At 39.9% G+C, this 19,443-nt stretch overlaps 1 protein-coding gene across 1 annotated transcript in view; it reads right to left on the reverse strand.

Moving 5' to 3' along the window:
* The window catches only part of LOC149284006 (chromatin-remodeling ATPase INO80-like), a 44,030-nt gene that overhangs the window by 14,189 nt on the left and 10,398 nt on the right, over positions 1-19,443 (reverse strand). Inside the window, exons 12-26 of the mRNA XM_089497201.1 lie at positions 18,337-18,417; positions 17,952-18,047; positions 15,157-15,216; positions 14,013-14,155; positions 12,129-12,213; positions 11,739-11,856; positions 11,329-11,414; positions 10,939-11,106; positions 10,047-10,180; positions 8,434-8,501; positions 7,960-8,053; positions 5,590-5,764; positions 2,758-2,898; positions 1,979-2,204; positions 635-762 (exon numbers count right to left, since the gene is read on the reverse strand). Of these exons, the coding sequence (XP_089353327.1) occupies positions 635-762; positions 1,979-2,204; positions 2,758-2,898; positions 5,590-5,764; positions 7,960-8,053; positions 8,434-8,501; positions 10,047-10,180; positions 10,939-11,106; positions 11,329-11,414; positions 11,739-11,856; positions 12,129-12,213; positions 14,013-14,155; positions 15,157-15,216; positions 17,952-18,047; positions 18,337-18,417 (1,803 nt within the window). The remainder of the gene's footprint in view (positions 1-634; positions 763-1,978; positions 2,205-2,757; positions 2,899-5,589; positions 5,765-7,959; positions 8,054-8,433; positions 8,502-10,046; positions 10,181-10,938; positions 11,107-11,328; positions 11,415-11,738; positions 11,857-12,128; positions 12,214-14,012; positions 14,156-15,156; positions 15,217-17,951; positions 18,048-18,336; positions 18,418-19,443) is intronic.

A 19,443-nucleotide genomic window follows, 5' to 3' on the forward strand; every position in this document is an offset into this window, starting at 1 on the left:
TGTGTTCCAAAAGCATGACAAAATGTACGCATGCAGGTCATTGGAGACAAAACCGTGATGTATGTGCAAAAACATGCATGTGGGGCATCGCTGTGCTTGGGAAGTGTTGCTTAAAAGAGTTTTTTCCCCCAGCAGTTGCACATATCCTAGGCCAAGGGTGTCCAACCTGCGGCCCTCCAGCTGCTGCAGGACTACATCTCCCATACTCCTCTGCCAGCCATTGAGCTGAAAGAGCATTATGGGACATGTAGTCCTGTAGCAGCTGGAGGGCCGCGGGTTGGACACCCCTGTCCTAGGCAATGAATCCAAAGCAGCATTACAAAATGTGGTTTTCCAAATTCCACTTAAGACACCTTTTAATCCTACACTATGGCTGCCACAATAAATGAAAATCCCTGGCATGTGAGGTTTACACACTCTCGGGAGAGGTTTAAAACTCTTTATACATAGTTAAAGAATGAAAGCCCTGAAAAGAACTATATATTTTGTGTGGGGACCCAAAATGAAAAGCAGGGAAAGCACAGCTGAAGAAGAAAGCAGAAATGCAGAACGTGCCATTTTCCTCGAGTAATTTGTTCTAACAAGGTTTTGTGGCAGCAGAGTGAATAAAGCAACCTGGATTTTTGCGGTTTACCTCTAACAAGTCTATCATCCGGGTCATCTGCGAGTAAATGAGCACTCTGTGTCCTTGGGATTTCAGGTGTGTCAGAAGCATATCCAGGGCATACAGCTTCCCGCTGTCTGTGATTAAACTCTCTTTGTCTGCAAGCAGTGAAGATTACATTATGACAAAATACCATTACGGATTATATTTGCAGACAGAACGGAAACCAATTTAAGTTTAGATTTATAAGAACAAGTAAAACATTTTGTTGGGTTTTCATTGTGATATTGCAGGATTTTATTTATTTATTTTTGTTACTAATTTAGGTGCTAGTAGGAGAGCTAAAAATAAAAAATATACAGCGTTATGCTAACAGGGCACTTTTTATAGCCACCAGCATTAGCACTTCCAAATATACAATAACAACGGGGAGTTTAAAGTCTACACCTCAACATAATATTTGTGGGGGGTTTTTTTGTTTGTTTTTTTTAGATTAAAAGAACAATACCACAAATTCGATGTGCCTCTCATTCATAGGAGGTCAGTTTGCTTGGCGTGTACATCTTTGCTAAGCAGAAAATAAAATGTGTTTTCAAATTGGCAAAAACTATTTTGTGCAAGGTAAATTTGTGCAGGTCACATCACCCAGCAGCACCCAGGATGCCACTTCAATGGATGGAGAGACATATGAAGTAAAATATGTTTAAGAACTTTAATATACGGTGATTAAGATATGTAGTTAATGTACGCCATTAAAACTAAGTTCAAATATTCTATCCCAAGTTGAACTTTATACAGAGATGGCTTGAAGGGCATGAGATCCAAGAGACCTATTGTTTTAAATTGTAAGGTATTTTATGTACTTTTTATGTAATAAATCCACCCTACTTTTTCTCCATTCCTCTATTCGATAATTGGGACTGGAGGTATGAGACAATCTCATATGTGACACAGAAGCCTGAGAAGTAAAACTGACATCACTGAATACAGTGAGTGCAATACATCTATTATCTGCATATTCCTGATAAAGACTTTTATACTGTTATACAACACTTTGCTATGCACTTTATTGCCTTTTTTTCTCATTGTGATCTCTTATGAAAGAGAACTGATCCTGCTACACGATCTGAGAAGTTTGGAGTGTTTACTTTTTATCGTACACAAAGTCTTTTTACAGTCAGACATCCTTTGATAATCTTTAGTGTACATGTTCACTTCTATACTTTTCTTCTAGTTGTGAGGCACTAGGGAAGTTTGTGCTGCTCATACACACAGGCGCAGTGTGTACTACCTTTGCTTTAATCAAAAAGAAAATCTATTATTCTGTGCTTGGAAAAGTATCACAGGCTCTGTAATTCTGATTCCATCACCTACCTGGGATTCTAACATACGACCAGCCGTGTTGGGGTCTGATTGCAACCAAACCACCAGGGCTCGATGGAAAAAACTGCAAATGTCTCTCTGTCCAGTTAGCAGAATGTTCTGGGGAACCAAACATAGCACAGTGCCAGGCAATAAGGCATCTTCCATCTCTGAAAGCCTGCCGCTCACACTCGGCACTCCTGTCATTGCAGTAGGTGTCTATTGGTGCAGCAGTGACCTGTAATGAGAAAATAAAAATATGTCTAGACTATCTTTATTAGCAGTGCATGCCTAAAGATTCTGGTGTCTCCTGGATGCTGGTATTTTAGCTACAGGGAATCTGTGGTTTGCCAAGGTGACTCTTTGTCATCGTTGAAGCTACGGGAGCTTTTCTGAGTGTCAGACATTCTGTATTCATTTTTCTTTGACTTAATCTTTTCATTACACGTTTAACCATTTGTTACATTTGAGCTATATTTCGTCAGACTACAGGAATTTGGTAACGGGGCATTCCAAAATGTCTGGGTCCAGCCTTCTGTTCAACCTCATAATGAGATGCACAAGAATGCACACAATCCAGGTTTAAACTTTTTAAATGCCGGCTTAGTGCTTTGGGGGGTTTTAAAGTATCTTCCTATCTACACATTTCCGACTACTTTCCATTTCTTTTTTTTCTTTGATGACTTTAGGTAGAATGGCAAAACATCCCTGGTAAAGAATTGTGAGTAAGCGGTCATGGAAAGGGAAACGTAATGTAACAAAAAAGGATGCAAGTACCAGCATGTACTTACCAGAGGTGAGGCAATGCATAATAAAGAGGGGAATTCTGTAATCTGGCACTGTAGAAATTGACACTGACCGGATTTTTCCCCGTATATCCTATGGTCTGTAAATCCATAAACTGGCTTGCAATATTGGGTGAAAACAAATTCCTAAAGAAGCAAAGAAAATATTCAGAAGATAAGCAACGATGGGCAAACAGGTAAAGGGTCATACATTGTTTTTTTTTTTTTTAAGAGCCCCAGGGGTGCTAATTTGTTTCCATTATATCATTCTTAGAAACATCTTATACGTAAAATGTAAAAGTTGAGTGAGTCAAAGTAAATATTTACAAAAACTAGACAGCTCAGGGAAATCTAGTTAGTGACAAACAGGCCTGTCCCATGTAGCTGATTCTACAGTGCCTTCCAAAGTTAGTCTAACAAAAAAAGAAAATATTTTTCACATCCACGTTGCGGTTTCCCCATGTTTATTTTTCTGAGTGAACATATGAAAGAACAAAATACAGTAACACCCCCCCCCCCCCCCCGAGTACAGCAATATATGTCATGTTTCTCAGACTCAAAACTGGAACCCGAGCATTTGAATTTTTAAACCTTTTAAAATATTTTTTTTATCAGATTGACAAGTTTAGGCCACTGACATTGATCAGGGAGACCGATCAATAATCTGTGACTTGAAACGTCACTGACAAGTGATCAGGTAATAATTATGTATTTTCTATTAATAATTTGTGGGGTTTTTTTTTCATTATTACCTTAGATGATCCCTCTCTCTTTCTAGGGCAGGGTCATCCAGGGGCTGCTATAATGATCAGATCACTCCTATTAGCCAGGAGTGATCTGATAATCATCAGCCCACTTCTGATTGGGCTGATGATTATCTTCTTTTATTTAAAGAGGACCTGGGACATACGGAACATGCAATGTAAACGAGCCACATACAAAATAATAGTCGTACAGCCGTATTGAGTAAAGTATAACAATCTAGATTATAGACACAGGAAACACATGATAGGATTAAGTTGAGTTCAGGTGCAAAGTGGTGGGGACATTACCAGCAGCAGTGGCAATGTCCAATTCTCAATCTCTTTTAGCGGCACTAGTACCCTCTTCAGTATTGGGATCAGAAAGCTGTTGTCCAGCTTTTTCTTTATTGGCCCAGTAGTTGCTTTCATGTAGGGCTGCAACTAACGATTATTTTAATAATCGATTAGTTGGCTGATTATTTTTTCGATTAATCGAATAATCGGATAAAAAAAAAAAACAATATGCAAACTTTTCGTTTATTTAAAATGTAAGAACTGGATGTTAAAAAACAACTTAAAATTTACATTAACATTCTTATTTTGTTACGAGAACCCAAACACAATATTTATCAAACTAGTTTTAATATCTAAACCACTCACTTTGCCCCGGCACTTTGCACCCTGCACCCAGCACTTTGCACCCAGCACTTTGCACCCAGCACCCACACTCACACTCTGCCCTCCACCCCCACCCTGCACCCAGTCTCCCACTCTGCTCTGCACCCTGCCCTGCACCCAGTCTCCCACTCTGCTCTGCACCCTGCCCTGCACCCACACTCCCACCCCCACCCTGAACCCAGTCTCCCACTCTGCCCTGCACCCCCACCCCCACTCTGCCCTGCCCTGCATCCCCACTCACACCCAGCCCTGCACCCAGTCTCCCACTCTGACACTCTCACACATAGACATTCACACATAGAGAATCACTTACCTCAGCTATGGACTCGTTCCACTTCCAAGCTTCAAGAAGTTGAAAACTTTATTTGAACGGCAGACCAACATTGAAGCGCGTCACGTAGCTCAAAGAAGGCGGAGACTGCAGCGCGCGTAGCAGAAGCCGGGAAACGCTCGCGGAGGAGGTAAAACAAGCCGAGTTCTCCAACAACTAATCGATCACTCGATTAATCGATAACGGAAATCGTCAACAACGATTTTCGTTATCGATTTTATCGATTCGTTGTTTCAGCCCTACTTTCATGCCCATCCACCAGTGCCCAAGCAGAGAAGGTATTCGCTGACAGGAAGCACACTCAACCCCCTGAGAACACAAGCTCTCCTCACACCTGAGCTTCTTCAAAATGAGGTTACCCAGCACTGAATATTCAAAGTGAGTGAGGCTCTAGTGCTGCTACTCTTACCTCAGGGGACTAAATATTTGAATTTCAGTAACACTGGGGCAATTCGGCCCTGCACAAGGAGGGTGCATGCGCCTATCCGCCAGTGCCCGTCTGGCAAGGTCTAGAGCCCTCCTGCTGCTTCACTCTCACTGTCCTTCCTCTGGGGGACCAACTACTTTAATTTTAGTAATATTGGGGCAATTCAGGCATGCGACAAGGGGCTGCCTGTGCCAATTGCCTGCATGCCCAGGCCTTGTACCATACTGCTGCTGCTCCTCTCTCATTGTCCATATTCTGGGGGATGATTTAAAAAAAAAACTGTAATATTGGGGAAATCCAGTCCTGCTAGATGTGCCTGCCCAGCACCTTCACGGCTTTCCTTATTCTGGGAAATTAATTCTTGTTCATTTCTCTTTTTTAATTCTACTACTTCCTACTGTCCTACCCACTTTCTTACTCTAGGGATAAATTAATCAAAATGGACCCCTTTTTTGGAGAAGTTCAGTCCCATAACACACTGCTGGATGTATGTAACCATTGGTGCAGTGCCGCTGGTGCAGTGCAAAATCAAGTCGGGATCTCTTCTTACACCTTACAGCCTAATTTATATGGTCACATACCTCAATAGTATATTAAGACACAAATAATGCTATGACAGCTTTTTTACAACAACAAAAAAGGCAATAAGACTATTTTACCTGAAGTATAGTGGAACAGTGAATATTGGGGAAGCAAAGGGAGTAGTCCATAAGCAGCAATAAATCTGTGTTGGCAAGGTATGGAGATGTGGCACTGGAATCGCTCCTCTCATCCCATAATCGTGAATGGTTAATCCTGTATGAAGCTTTTAGAGACAAGAAAAGTGCTAACCATCTGCAAGAGAACATAAAAGGTACATTCATTAGACAAAAAAATTCCAAATGTTGTTACAGGCTTCTTTCGCCCTTTTACACTATTATAAAACACCAACCTATTCAGCTCAGCAAATACTAAACAATTGATTCTATGGGAGTTAGTTTTACAGTACAGTAACATTTACTTAAGTTCCGCTGCTGCCTTAAAGAATGACAGCTAGTACAGTCCCTTATAATGAGCCACAGTGATTAACCAAGTATATATTTGACTTGCTCAAAAGGCACTGACTATCGCAATAAATCAGCCAACCACATAAAAACTGGTATACTGCTCTCTTTAAACTTACTACTTAAACATATAGGAAATTAAATTGGCTCCTAAGTTGTCTAGTTGCTAAATGCTACATTAGTTTTGCTTTGACTGGGTGTGGTTGTATTATTTAAAATTTTTCTGTTAATTTAGGCTGGGGCTACAATTATTATTAAAAATAATTAGTATTATTATTAAAAATAAAATAAATTCAAAATCAAGATGCCTCTAAAGGGCTTGATTGTCGACACCTGAACAACTACATGTAAGTGAGCCTGGCATACATACGTGAATACAAAACCTACTTTATATATTATTTTGAGCAGTTTCCTGTAGGTGACATATATACGTATTGTCACACCTAGCAATGCATGCCAAGTAAGTTTTTGTTTAGGGCTGCAACTAACAATTATTTTCATAATAGATTAGTTTGTTTATTTAAAATAATTTAATGAACAAACTGGTTGTTAAAAACAAACAGCAGAAGAAAAAAGTTAGGTTTTAAAACTAGGTTTTAATATCTAATAAAGCTTTCCTAGTAAATATTAATTTACATGTAATAAAATTTTCATATTTAATAAAAACTATGATTGAGAAAAATGCATTCCTTGTTTTTATTTCCTTTTATTTGCCAACCTGCCCCCCGGTTATCTACATCTGACCCCAGGCTTGCCTCTCTGCCCACCTCATATACCTGATTATGACGACCTGAAATATAAGACGATGACGGGTTGGGGGGAGGATGGAGCATTTGCAAATACAAGCAAATATGTTCTACAAGGGCATTGGGGAATATAAACTATTTTAGAACACTACATAAAATATAGACTAATTCCCCAGACTTAGGAATTGAAGACTTGCATTTTTATAGCAAGGTGGAATATCATTTTTGGATAAAACAAATACACTTTAAAGGATTAAAGAAAAACAAAACACAATGAGGTAGAGATCTCCAGGGCATTCATGAACCAGCCTCCAATGTATTTGCTTCCGATCTCTCACGTAATCCCATTCTCACACGAGCCTTTTGAATATAACAAACCTGCTTCCTATCTTGTAGAATTCATTCACTCATCACCGTCTGGAGGGAATTGCTACCTTCATGCGCATTATCAGTTATGTATTTCTCTCGCATATTTGTTTACGATTGGAATTGTGAGGTGAGCTATACAGGTAACTCTTGATTTACGATGGGTTTAATTGTAAATTGAAAATATTATAGACCAAATTCACATATCATTACATGTACTGTACAGTCGTGGCCAAAAGTTTGAGAATGACACAAGTATTGGTCTTCACAAAGTTTGCTGCTTCAGTGTTCTTAGGTATTTGTGCCAGATGTTACTATTGTATACTGAAGTATAATTACAAGCATTTCGTAAGTGTCAAAGGCTTTTATTGACAATTACATTACGTTCACGGAGAGAGTCAATATTTGCAGTGTTGACTCCTCGTTTTCAAGACCTCTGCAGGTCTCCCTGGCAAGCTGTCAATTAACTTCTGGACCACATTCTGACTGATGGCAGCCCATTCTTGCATAATCAATGCTTGGAGATTCTCACAGTTTTTGCTTGTCCACCTGCCTCTTGAAGATTGTTTCCCGGCCATGGGTGAACAATTTCGATCACTTTCGCATTATGGCAAGGTGCTCCATCGTGGAAAAGGCATTATTCGTCATGGCAAAGAGGGACTTTACAATTGATTGGAATTCATCTGATCAGTCTTCATAACATTCTGGCAGCAGACTTTGTGAAAATGAATATGCGTCATTCTCACAACTTTTGGCCACGACTGTACATGTATCATTTTTAAGCAGTCAAGTCAATGTACTGAATGTGCATTACAATCATAAAGTCAAAATATTGTAAGTTGAACCATCATAAAACAAACAGTTTTATTCTCACCTGGCTAGGTGGCCTTGTAGCATGATGTTTCTGATCTCTGAAGGAGAGATGTTTATGAAACGGAGAAAAGAGAAGCAGCTTTCTCTGTCTGACCCTGGGAAATAAAAACAAGACAATATACATAATATCATGACCAAAAATATTAAATTATTTGTTAGCCTTCTTTTGAATGCTTATTTCGGTAACAATCGTCAAACTTTGAACTTCCCCTGCATATGCAATGTGAAAAGGCAAGATATGGAGGGTGGAAGTAGAATACTACAGTGTCCCGTTACACTACATTACCTATTAGATTTCCCCCAAGCTTCTCTTATAACATTAAATCATTATCAATAAATGACTAGCACTTTTAGGTTAAACAAAAGTGCTCATTGCCCTTTAACTCTGAAGCAAATATGATTACCAGGGTCCAAATGCATAATAATGTCATTAATGTTTTCTACAAAAACAAAATACCAGCATACAGATCCTCACCATTTCTGTGGAAGAGGGATTGCTGGATATGGTCTGGTGCAAACGGCGACAGAACAACATTGATCCACCTGAAGAGAACACATATACAAAATAGATGCTCAGTAAATGTAAAAATGTGTTTTCTGGTCTTTCCAAGTACTGCTTTACAAAAAAATATTTCTAGCAAATAATTTTGTAGTTTTACAAACAATTCAGATAAAATGACACTTTTCAGAAACCGATAAGAATACAATTTTTATAACTTCATGCTATACATGAAACATCACATCTGTCTAGTCATTGGATTGAGGTTTGGGATTTGAATAGGCCATTCCAAGACATTTAAATGTTCCCCCTTAAACCACGCAAGTGTTGCTTTAGCAGTATGCTTAGGGTCATTGTCCTGCTGGAAGGTGAACCTGGAAGGTGAAGACAAACAGGTTTCTCTTAAGAACTTTCCTGTGTTTACCACCTTCATTCCTTCAAGTTTGATCAATTCCCCAATCCCTGCCTATGACAAACATCCTCCACAGCATGATGCTGCCACCACCATGCTTCATTGTGGGGATGTGTTCTCAGGGTGATAAGAGGTGTTGGGTTTGCGCCAGACATAGCGTTTTCCTTAATGGCCAAAAAGCTAGATTGTAGCCTCATCTGACAAGAGTACCATTTTCCATGCGTTTGGGAAGTCTCCCACATGCCTTTTGGCAAACGGCAAACGTGTTTGCCTATTGTAGTCTTTAAGCAATGGCTTTTTTCTGTCCACTCTTCCGTAAAGCCAAGCTTTTTGGAGTATACGGCTTAAAGTGGTCCTGCAAGCTTCGCTGTGGAGCTTTGCAGCTTCTTCAGGTCTATCTTTGGTCTCTTTGTTGCCTCTCTGATTAATGCTCTCCTTGCCTGGTCCGTGAGTTTTGGTGGGCAGCCATTTCAAGGCAGGTTTGTTGTGGTGCTATAGTCAATCCATATCTTAAGAATGGATTTAATGGTGCTTCGTGGGATGTTCAAAGTTTCGGATATATATATTTATAACCCAACCCTAATCTGTACTTCTCCACAAGTTTGTCCCTGACCGGTTTGGAGGGCTCCTTCACGTCTTCAGGGTGTTGCTTGCTTGGTGGTGCCCCTTGCTCAGTGGTGTTGCAGACTCTGGGGCCTTTGGGAACAGGTGTATATACACTGAGATCACGTGACAGATCATGTGACACAGATTGCAGGTGGACTGCAATTGGTTGCCCGAGACCTTATTTAGGGGCTTCATAGCAAAGGAGGTGAATACATATGCACATTGTTTTCCGTTTTTTAGAATTTTATTTTGCCAATTTTGACTGTTTTCTGTATGTCCGTTACATGAAATCCAAATAAAAATAAATTTTTATTCCAGTATTGTAGTATTTTTTACTACAAATGTATGTATAGCTGTAACACCTAAGCATACATTTGTAGTAAAAAATTGCTACAGCCATACTGTACAATAATTCATTAACAAAGGATTAAAAATTAAATAAAACCTTAGATTCTGATTAAAATATGTCCAGATACGGTTAAAGCTTATTGGAGTGTTCTACCAAAAATGTTTAAGCACGACACTCATCACTTGCTGTGAATTTTCAATAACATTGATTTTATCTACTTACCGTATGCTAGAACTGTTGAAATTCTGGATGTTTCCATGGCGATAAAGAAACTTAGACATCTGGTATGGTCTTAAACGGCAGTGAAATGGGGACCAAGTCTCCTGACGTTCAAAAAGCTCAGAATGGTTACATACCTGGATAAAAACAATAGTAGAAAATACACTGATCAAAAGTAAATCACAAATCAAAGCATCCAAAGGTGAGGCTCAGAAATCCTCCTTTTTTCCATTTTTCAACTACAAGTTGAAAGCATCTTACAGCAGTGGCTCATTTTAAAAGACAAGACAGAAAGACATCACTTAACCCCACAATGCATTGTTTTCAATGGGTTTAGGAAACGCCCATTGTCCTTAAGGGGTTAAATAATAAATCTATTACATTATCTATTGTCCCTGTTCTCTGCATTTATCTTTTCCAATGTGATTGTGAACAGAAGAGAAACAGCATTTTTTAACTACTTTATTTTACTTTACAAAATAAATGTAAATAAAAAGCACAAAACAAACTACTTGTCCCGAAAAAAACCCATATAATTTATGTAAGTTAAATAAATGAAAAGGGAAATAACAGTTGACCAATGATTGCCAAGTTTTGTTAAATGTTCTACAAATCCAAATCTGCTGCATAGGTTGTTAGCTTCCCCGTAAATATTAATATCTACTTTGCTAACAATGATGCTCTCCTTTTGCCATTACCAAGTATTGAATATAAAACAAAGCAAGAATTCGGCACATGCCCCGTGAGTATCATTCACAAAAATATCGGGGATTCCGTCACAGCGTTTGTTTGAAAGGCGGCAGAACATACATTGAAGCAATAATTCTCCTCTCAACCCACTCCCCTCAAGGTATGGATCAACTATTAAAAACACGAGTTGGTTTTTCATAATCACCTTCCTAAACTGCATGACCAGGTTCATTAAGCTGCTGGTTGTGTTTTGTGATTGCTGAGCGGTACCCATGGAGGACTGCAGAAGGTCATCGATGGATATTTTGTTCTTCAAAGCTTGATAAAGCAGCTTCTGGCGGCTGGTCAGGTTGCAATACATCAGGATTTCAATCTGCAATTACAAGTTGGTTAACCAACCTCCCTGTTTGTATAATCCTGGCGATCTGTAGATATTCAATTTACATTGTAGAGACTGGAAAAGCAGTGGAGCAGTAGGACAGTAAAGATAAATACTAACTAGGATCGCCGTGAGGAAAAACTTGGCAAGGCTAGACTTTTGTGGTGCATAGATAAATCACTATTGTAAATAAACTATTACAGTAAGTATTCTCACCTTGTCCGACAATTCATTTTCCACATCCTTCTTAATTCGCCTGAGCATGAAGGGTTTGAGAATCATGTGTAACCGCGACAGTGAATCTAATGTGGATCAAAAGTGCATATGCATTATTATTGCCAGGGAGTACTTTAGAGGGGAGCAAGTCCACAGCAAAACACGTACAAAACACGTCTGTAAATGCAGTCTGTGGCTATTGTGGCATCAAACCAAAAGGACCTGGGGCCCAAATATCTTGCAGATTGTTTCCTATAGAAACATTCTACATGATTTGTGTATATGTTGAGAGGACTTTAATCTAGCATCATGACAAAAGGATATTTTGGAAACTGTATTTAAGCAGACGCATAATAGTACGGAAACAGCATAAACAGTTAATCAGAAGATGGAGTGTGACAGATACATACTTTCATCTATGGCAGATTTGTTCTCGGCATGACTTTCTATATCCTTAGAAAACCACTCGTTGAATTCATCGTGCGAGTCAAACAGGGTAGGCATGATAAAATGCAGCAGTGCCCAGAGCTGTGGGAAGAGTACATTGGATTGTTCTATTTACCATAACTGACAAGTGCCAAGAGCAAGTCGCCCTGCACATCAAGTATCCTAACAGAATAAAAACCAATCTGCGAGCAGAAAAAATAATTCTGTAATTAAGTCTGCACATGGCGTTTCTAACCATCAAACCTGATGCACGTTTAAAATAAATATTCAAAGGTTTCTTCGGATCTCAGCACAAAAACAAAACCGAAAGAGGATCCTGCTTGGGAAAAGCACACAGTTCAATGTAAGATTACCTCTGCCATTGTGTTTTGGATCGGAGTACCAGTGAGCAGGAGCCGATTGCGACACTGAAACTGCAGTAGGATCTTCCATCGGACGCTACGTATATAAAGAAAAAAATTCAATTTTTTTTTACACTTTTGTTTTAATAAAGAATAAACACTGGAGAGATTCATGGAATGTATCTACAATATGTTTGGTTTTTATTGTATGAAACACAAGCTACATTTCCAGTAACCCTGTTGTGGCCCAGGTATCTATGACTTCAGCATAAGAGATCCTCTAAAGACTAACTTTCTTGTAACCACAGGCATGGTTCTAAGATCGTCAAAGAAATGCAGTTTTACACGGACCTCGGAAGATAACGAAACAGCTCAGTGTCATGAATGAGTAGGGAAAGTCACAAAAAATATCCTATAACTAGCAAAAATAGCAGCCTCCATGTCTCCATATAAAGGAAGTTTATTAGAGTAAAATGAGATAAAAGCCGGTTGCCTGACCTGCATTACCAGGGCCGGCCCTACAATGGAGCCGACTGGGGCAATTGCCCCAGGCGGCACTTCAGAAGGGGCGGCACTTTGCCGCCCCAAGCGGGTTTTTTTTTGTTTTTTTTGAAGCGGAGGAGAGAGAGAGGGGCACCGAGTGGTTTTCGCTTACCCGCTCGGCGCCCCTCTCTCTCTCCTCTGCGGCGAGTTTCCCTGTTCGGTCTCGGTGCCGGCTTGTAATGCAGAGCGCCGGAAGTGACGTGAATTTCCGGCGCTCAGCATTACAAGCCGGCACCGTGCAGCACCGGGAGACTCGCCGCAGGACTGTTTAAGGTTAAGTACCGGTGGGGGGGGGAGATAATGCCGCCCCCCCCCCGGCGTTGGCGGGAGGCGGCATTTTAAACTTCGCCCCAGGCGGCGTTAAGTCTTCGGCCAGCCCTGTGCATTACGGTATACAACATTGTATTTTATCTGTTTTTCATGGGACTTGCCAACAATGTAAGCATTTTCCTCTGATGTACTTAAAATGACAGTATTTTCATACACAAACAAAACTGTTTGGTACTGTGCTTTCATTACAACAGTCACACTTGGAGATGTAACATTTCCAGAAATTTTGAAGACATTGGAAAAAACAAACATTTTTTCCAGGAAAAAATGGAAAAAAAAAATCAGAAGAATAGAACAAAAAATGCGGAGTGGAGTAGTTTAACAAATTTTAAATTATTTTGTAACACTGGGAACATGAAATGCAGTGTATGTAAAAGTGTCATGCTTGAAATAAAAGTACAGCTTATTCAGGATATAATAAGATAAATTTGCTTTTTAAAACAATTTTGTTTGCTTGTAAATGGAACAACAAGATCTGTATAGATTAAGAACATTTCAGCTAGACATGAGAACAAGTAACCCCCCCTTTCCCTCAAATGCAACAAAATAAATGAAGAAAGCAAAGACACAAAAATAAGATCTCCTCTAATCCTTGATTAGACAGCGCGATCGATCGCAATAGTCCAATCAGATTTGTACCTTAGCACCAATTGCACACGAAAAGTGAAACAACTGACATTATTTGTGCATCTTTCATAAAGGTCTTCATGTAATATAGTCTGAATGCCATTTTATAAACATATAAACGTATTTATAATTGTAAAAGAAGATATTCCACACTCCGTTTTCTTTAATTTCCCCCCGGAAATCAACAAAAAATGGCTTTGGGAAAAAAAAAATTCCCCAATCTTCTTGTCACACTCATAAAATCCCAAATACAAATGTAATGTCTTCTATCACCATATATTACCCAGGATAGGGGAAGAAAAATGATGCCAACTAAAAACAGCTTGTAATCTTTCCAACACATAAATAGAAATTAGGTTAAGGATGATTTTATAGAATTGCAGAAATGTCACTTACCTTGAACTACTCTTTAGAGCCTGAGCTTCATCTAGCACCATATATTGCCATTTTACCCTCTGGAAGTATTTGACATCTTGCACCACTAACTGGTAGCTAGTGATAACCACATGGAAAGGAGCTTCCTGCGTATACAATGTCTTCTACAAAACAGAAAATATAGATTTCATACCTATAAGATTACATATAGTGAGTGCCAAATATAATCACCGGCTTTATAATGAGTTAATTATAAAAAAATACAATAGCCCCCCATATGGCAATAATGAGTATATGGTGTAGTCAACCTATTATGGCTGCTTGTAAGCAAACCATCAACGCAAAAAAACGTGCCTGAAGCGTCAGTCATGTTGGACACTTTTTGATGCCTGCTTCCATGCAGGGGATCAGACACGGTGCACCAACAAGCCCCTTTCCCTCAAACAAAAATTTCTCCCAATAACAACAACAAAAAAACAGATTGTAGAGGGTCAAGCAGAAAGTTTGTGGAGAGAAATGTATTTAATTGGTAAGTTCCAGCAGTTTGGATGCCAGGGGGAGAAGTTAAACTGGACGGCCGTTTGACAGGGATTTGGGATCATCTGAGGGTTTCTTTAGGACGGGTGAGATGTTAGCATGTTTAAATGAGGATGGGAATATACCAGAGGAAAGAGAGCTATTAAAGATATTGGTTAGGGTTGGGGTAAGGACGACCAAAAATTGGGTGATATGAGATTTAAAGGTACAGGGTCAAGGGGGTAGGTGGGAGAAGGAAAGAACCTCAGAAACTTTAGTGGGGTAACTGGACTAAAGCAGTTGATATTATAATTCCTTGCTCGTGAGTCGCTTCAAATCGATCACGTGCACGGAAGTGAGGGGGAGTGGGTGCTACGGATCGCTGGGGACACCCAGTGGTAAGTAGCAGCCGCCCCTCGCGATCCCAGCGTCCATAGTGATCGCTCATCATAGATGACGTATCTGGTACGTCCCGGTCTGTGGGTGACACCCAACCAGGAAGTACCAGGTACGTCACCGGTACGGAAGGGGTTAAAGGTGCTCAAAAGTGATTGAACAAACTACCATTACCATAAACAAAATAATATTTCCTAACAGTTGGTTAAAAGTCTGGAACAAATTGACATCAAATTGATAACATAGCACCTACCTGACCCCAAAACTTTCTGATTACTTTCCTTTCATGAGGGTTGCCCCAATAAGGTAGGACCTTTAAATAGGAAAAAATGAAACATTCAAATTTGAGGACCATTTGGTAAATATTGCTTTACATTATATTTATAAAATGCCAGCACATTTAGTAAAAGAGTACAATGTTGTTTTTATTATTTACGCTTGCCCTACTTTCATGAGCAGAGTTCTACAGTGTACGTATGTATGCTTCAATATACTCAGCCAGGAAGAGACAGGAAATTGTACAGACAAATCCCCTCCTAATTTAAATAGCAAAATAACTGATTTACTGATTGGTATGCTATAAATGCATATACATCCACCGGCCACTTTGTTAGATACAGCTGTTCAATTGCTTGTCAACACATATAGCTAATCAGCCAATCACATGGCAGAAACTCAATACATTTAGGCATGTAGGCATGGTCAAGACAACGTGCTAAAGTTCAAGCTGAGCATCAGAATGTGAAAGAAAGGGGATTTAAGTGACTTTGAACATGGCATGGTTGTTGGTGCCAATCTCTAAGGTTTACAGAGAATAGCCTAAAAAAGAGAAAATATCCAGTGAGCGGCAGCTGTGTGTACAAAAATGCCTTGTTGATGTCAAAAGAGAATGGGCAGACTGGTTTGAGATGACAGAAAGGCAACAGTAACTCAAATAACCTCTCGTTACAACCAAGTTGTGCAGAATACATCTCTGAAAGCACAACACATCGAACCGTGAAGCAGATGGGCTACAGCAGCAGATGACCCCACCGGGTGCCACTCCTGTGAGCTGAGAACAGGAAACCGAGGCAACAATTCCCACAGGCTCACCAAAAATGAACAATGGAAGACCGGACAAACGTTGCCTGGTCTGAGGAGTCTCAATTCCAGCTGAGACATTCAGATGACAGGGTCAGACTGCGTAAACAACATGAAAGCATGGATTCATCCTGTCTTGTATCAACGGTTCAGGTTGGTGGTGTATTGGCGAGGGGGACATTTTCTTGGCACACTTTGGGCCCCTAGTACCAATTGAGCATCATTTAAATGTGACAGCCTGGGTATTGTTGCTGACCATGTCCATCCCTTTGTGACTACAGTGTACCCATCTTCTGATGGCTACTTCCAGCAGGATAATGCATAATTTCACAAGGATCACATCATCTCAAACTGGTTGAACATGACGATGAGTTCACTGAACTCCAATGGCCTCCACAGTCACCAGATCTCAATCCAGTAGAGCACCTTTGGGATGTGGTGGAATGGGAGATTCGCATCATGGATGTGCAGCAACTGTGTGATGCCATCATGTCCATATGGACCAAAATCTCTGAAGAAGGTTTCCAGCACCTTGTAGAAAGTATGCCACAAACAATGAAGGCAGTTCTAAAGCCAAAAGGGGGTCCAGCCCGGTACTTGCAAGGTATTCTTAATAAAGCGGCCAATGAGTGTATATCACATTGTAAAATCTCGGGTATAAAACACACAATTTACACTTTCTCGTGACAAAAAGGTAATAAATCCTGCATACTACCAGCTACATTAATACAAATATTTCAGACATTTTGGGTCACTTACAATTTACAACATAGCAATTTATTAGTTAAGTACTAGTGACTGTTCACGTTACTGATCATAATCTGGTGGGTGTTTAAGTACATTTTTCATTTAAAATTGAGTTTAAAGTTACACCTACGTATTATAAGTGGCAGCATGAGGCCAGTTGATCTTCAAAGGCATACCCCGCAGTAAAATGCATTGCTTCTAGATTATCCAGAGTTGGTAGACAAGATACGTATTTCCTAATACTTTAAAGACCGAGCCTAATAAATTAGACTCTGATGGCCTAGTTAGGGCAGTGATGTGGTCCAAGCATTTCTATTATGAGGAACCAAACAAACCAGAATCTCATCTACCTCATGTTAAAATTGAAAGGTATGTGTGCTCCCTCAAGATCTGTCAAGGACAGCTAAGGTAAGATTTAGGGCTTCACCAACTAATAGATAAAATCGATGAGTTTCATTATCGATTAGTTGAATGGATTTTATCGAACCAAATGCTCTGAAAAATACCCCTCACCTTATAATGCAACCTCAAACAGAGGTCGGACTATAACAGTAGGATCAAGATCCCCCACAGCGCTGCAGGGGACCTGGATCCTTCTCTCTGGCAGCCGGTGAATGTCTACGCCATGCGCGCAGACAACCTCCGCTGCTGCTGGCACTCCCTCTGGGGCTTCTATGACGGAGCACCGGAATGTCATGTCACTCCATCATAGAATCCTCATCGGAAGTTGTCTGAGCACATGGCTCAGATGTTCATTGGCTGACAGAGAGGAGGATCACACACAGCACTGCATGGGACCTTGGTCCTCCTCTCTGGCAGCCGGTGGACAATTGTGCGATGCATGCAGAAAACCTCCACTACTGTCCTCCACTTCCACCGGGGCTTGACGTGACCTTTCAGTGCACCATCACAGAAGCTCCAGCAGCGAAGGATGTCTATTTGCATCGGCAGAGTGGCATATCTGGGAGGTATAAGGCATATCTGGGAGGCAGCATGGCAAGCCTTGGCTCAGATGTGCATAACTGGAGGGGCAGGTTGGGAAATAAAACCAAGAAATGCATCCAGTTTGTTCATTAAATTATTTTAAATAAACAAAAAATTTACATTTTTTATCAGATTCATTGAAAAAATACAACTAATCGATTATGAAAATAATTGTTAGTTGCAGCCCTACATACAACTGTATAAAATATTCAGTAAGTTGATACCACATTTCCATACCTTGAACTTTGGTACAAATCTTGAAAACTCTTGATGCCAGTTGTTCAATGTTGAGGCAGGTGAAATAATTAGGAAGGGCCCCCATATATTTTCTCTCTGAAATATAGAAATACATTTTCTCATATACTCGTTCCTAACAATAATAAAAGTAATAAAAATGTCTTCACTTCAGAATGCAAAAACAAGGCAATTTTTAAGCCTAATGTGATTAAAACGTATTAGTGTACAAAGGCTATCTAACCCGGTTTAAGAAGAGCAATTAATATCTGATGAAATACACAAGCATTCAGATGTTTCCCGTTATCACAGATCAAAATTCATAAAGCAATGGATGTTTCATAATGTGTGTTACAGTGAAGATTTTTTTTTAAAAGGGTATGTTTACCTCTGCAAGGTGTGCCAGGAGGGCAATACTTTGAACAGTTTTGCCCAAGCCCATCTCATCAGCCAAGATACCGTTTATACCCTATGATTAAAGAAAACAAAATGAGCACAATAATATCCGCAATTGCTATAACCATCACCTTTTTTTCTCACATTGCTCAAGGTCAGTCTTCCAGAAAAAGAAAAAAAAAAACAAACCACGACACATAAGTATACCGGCTTCATAATTGTAGAGCTCTATTTCATCCCAAGCACATTTAATTCCTTTTCCTCTACCAGTATAAAATTGCCCCAAACAGTGCACAACATTATATTTCAAAACTGAATTTTCAAGAAACAGTATCCTTTTATCTGTTTATTGTGGCTTTGTACTTTCCTTTTCCTTCTGTGTCAACTACGATCCTATGCATCCATGCCAAAATCTGGTTGTTTAGACAGTCTACTCTCTGTGAAACTTCTAAGTGCCCACTGGTATTCGAGGAGTTTCAGGAAGGTGTTTGTTACAAGTTCACAAAACTTCCAGATAGATCATTGTGATTCGTCACTGCAGGGGACTCGTTTAAACTTCTTTAGTGGAGCTGTTTTACACCACTTCAGCTGATGCTTGGCATGCCCCGGGTCACCCAACTTTTCCAAACAGTGCCACCTTTGCCCTAAACAGCTTGTGAGTGCCGCCTTTGTCACAAGTAGATTATCAGTTCCATCCTAACCCCCGTGCCACCTTTGACCCCAGCTTGTCAGTAACCCCGAACAGTTTAACTGTGCTATTTGTGCCACAAACAGCTGGTCTGTACCATCATTGCCCCCCAAAGAACTTGTCTGTGCCTTCATTGCCCATTGCACCCCCCTCAACATACATTCCGGCACATATACGTAAACACACTTACACAAGCTATCAGACACTTACTTTTACTCTTTAACACATACACACACATTCATTCCAACACACACACACTCCCTCGGACACCACATCCATACTCACATACACTTTTACATAGGCATCCATGCTTACACACATACGTATATACATACACATACATATACATTACCTCACAAAAGTGAGTACACCCCTCACATTTTTGTAAATATTTTAAAAACCTTTTCATGT

This window comes from Sceloporus occidentalis, unplaced genomic scaffold (assembly GCF_023333645.1).
Source record: "Sceloporus occidentalis isolate IW3139 unplaced genomic scaffold, rSceOcc1.0.p SCAF_100, whole genome shotgun sequence".
NCBI classification, from domain to species: domain Eukaryota; kingdom Metazoa; phylum Chordata; class Lepidosauria; order Squamata; family Phrynosomatidae; genus Sceloporus; species Sceloporus occidentalis.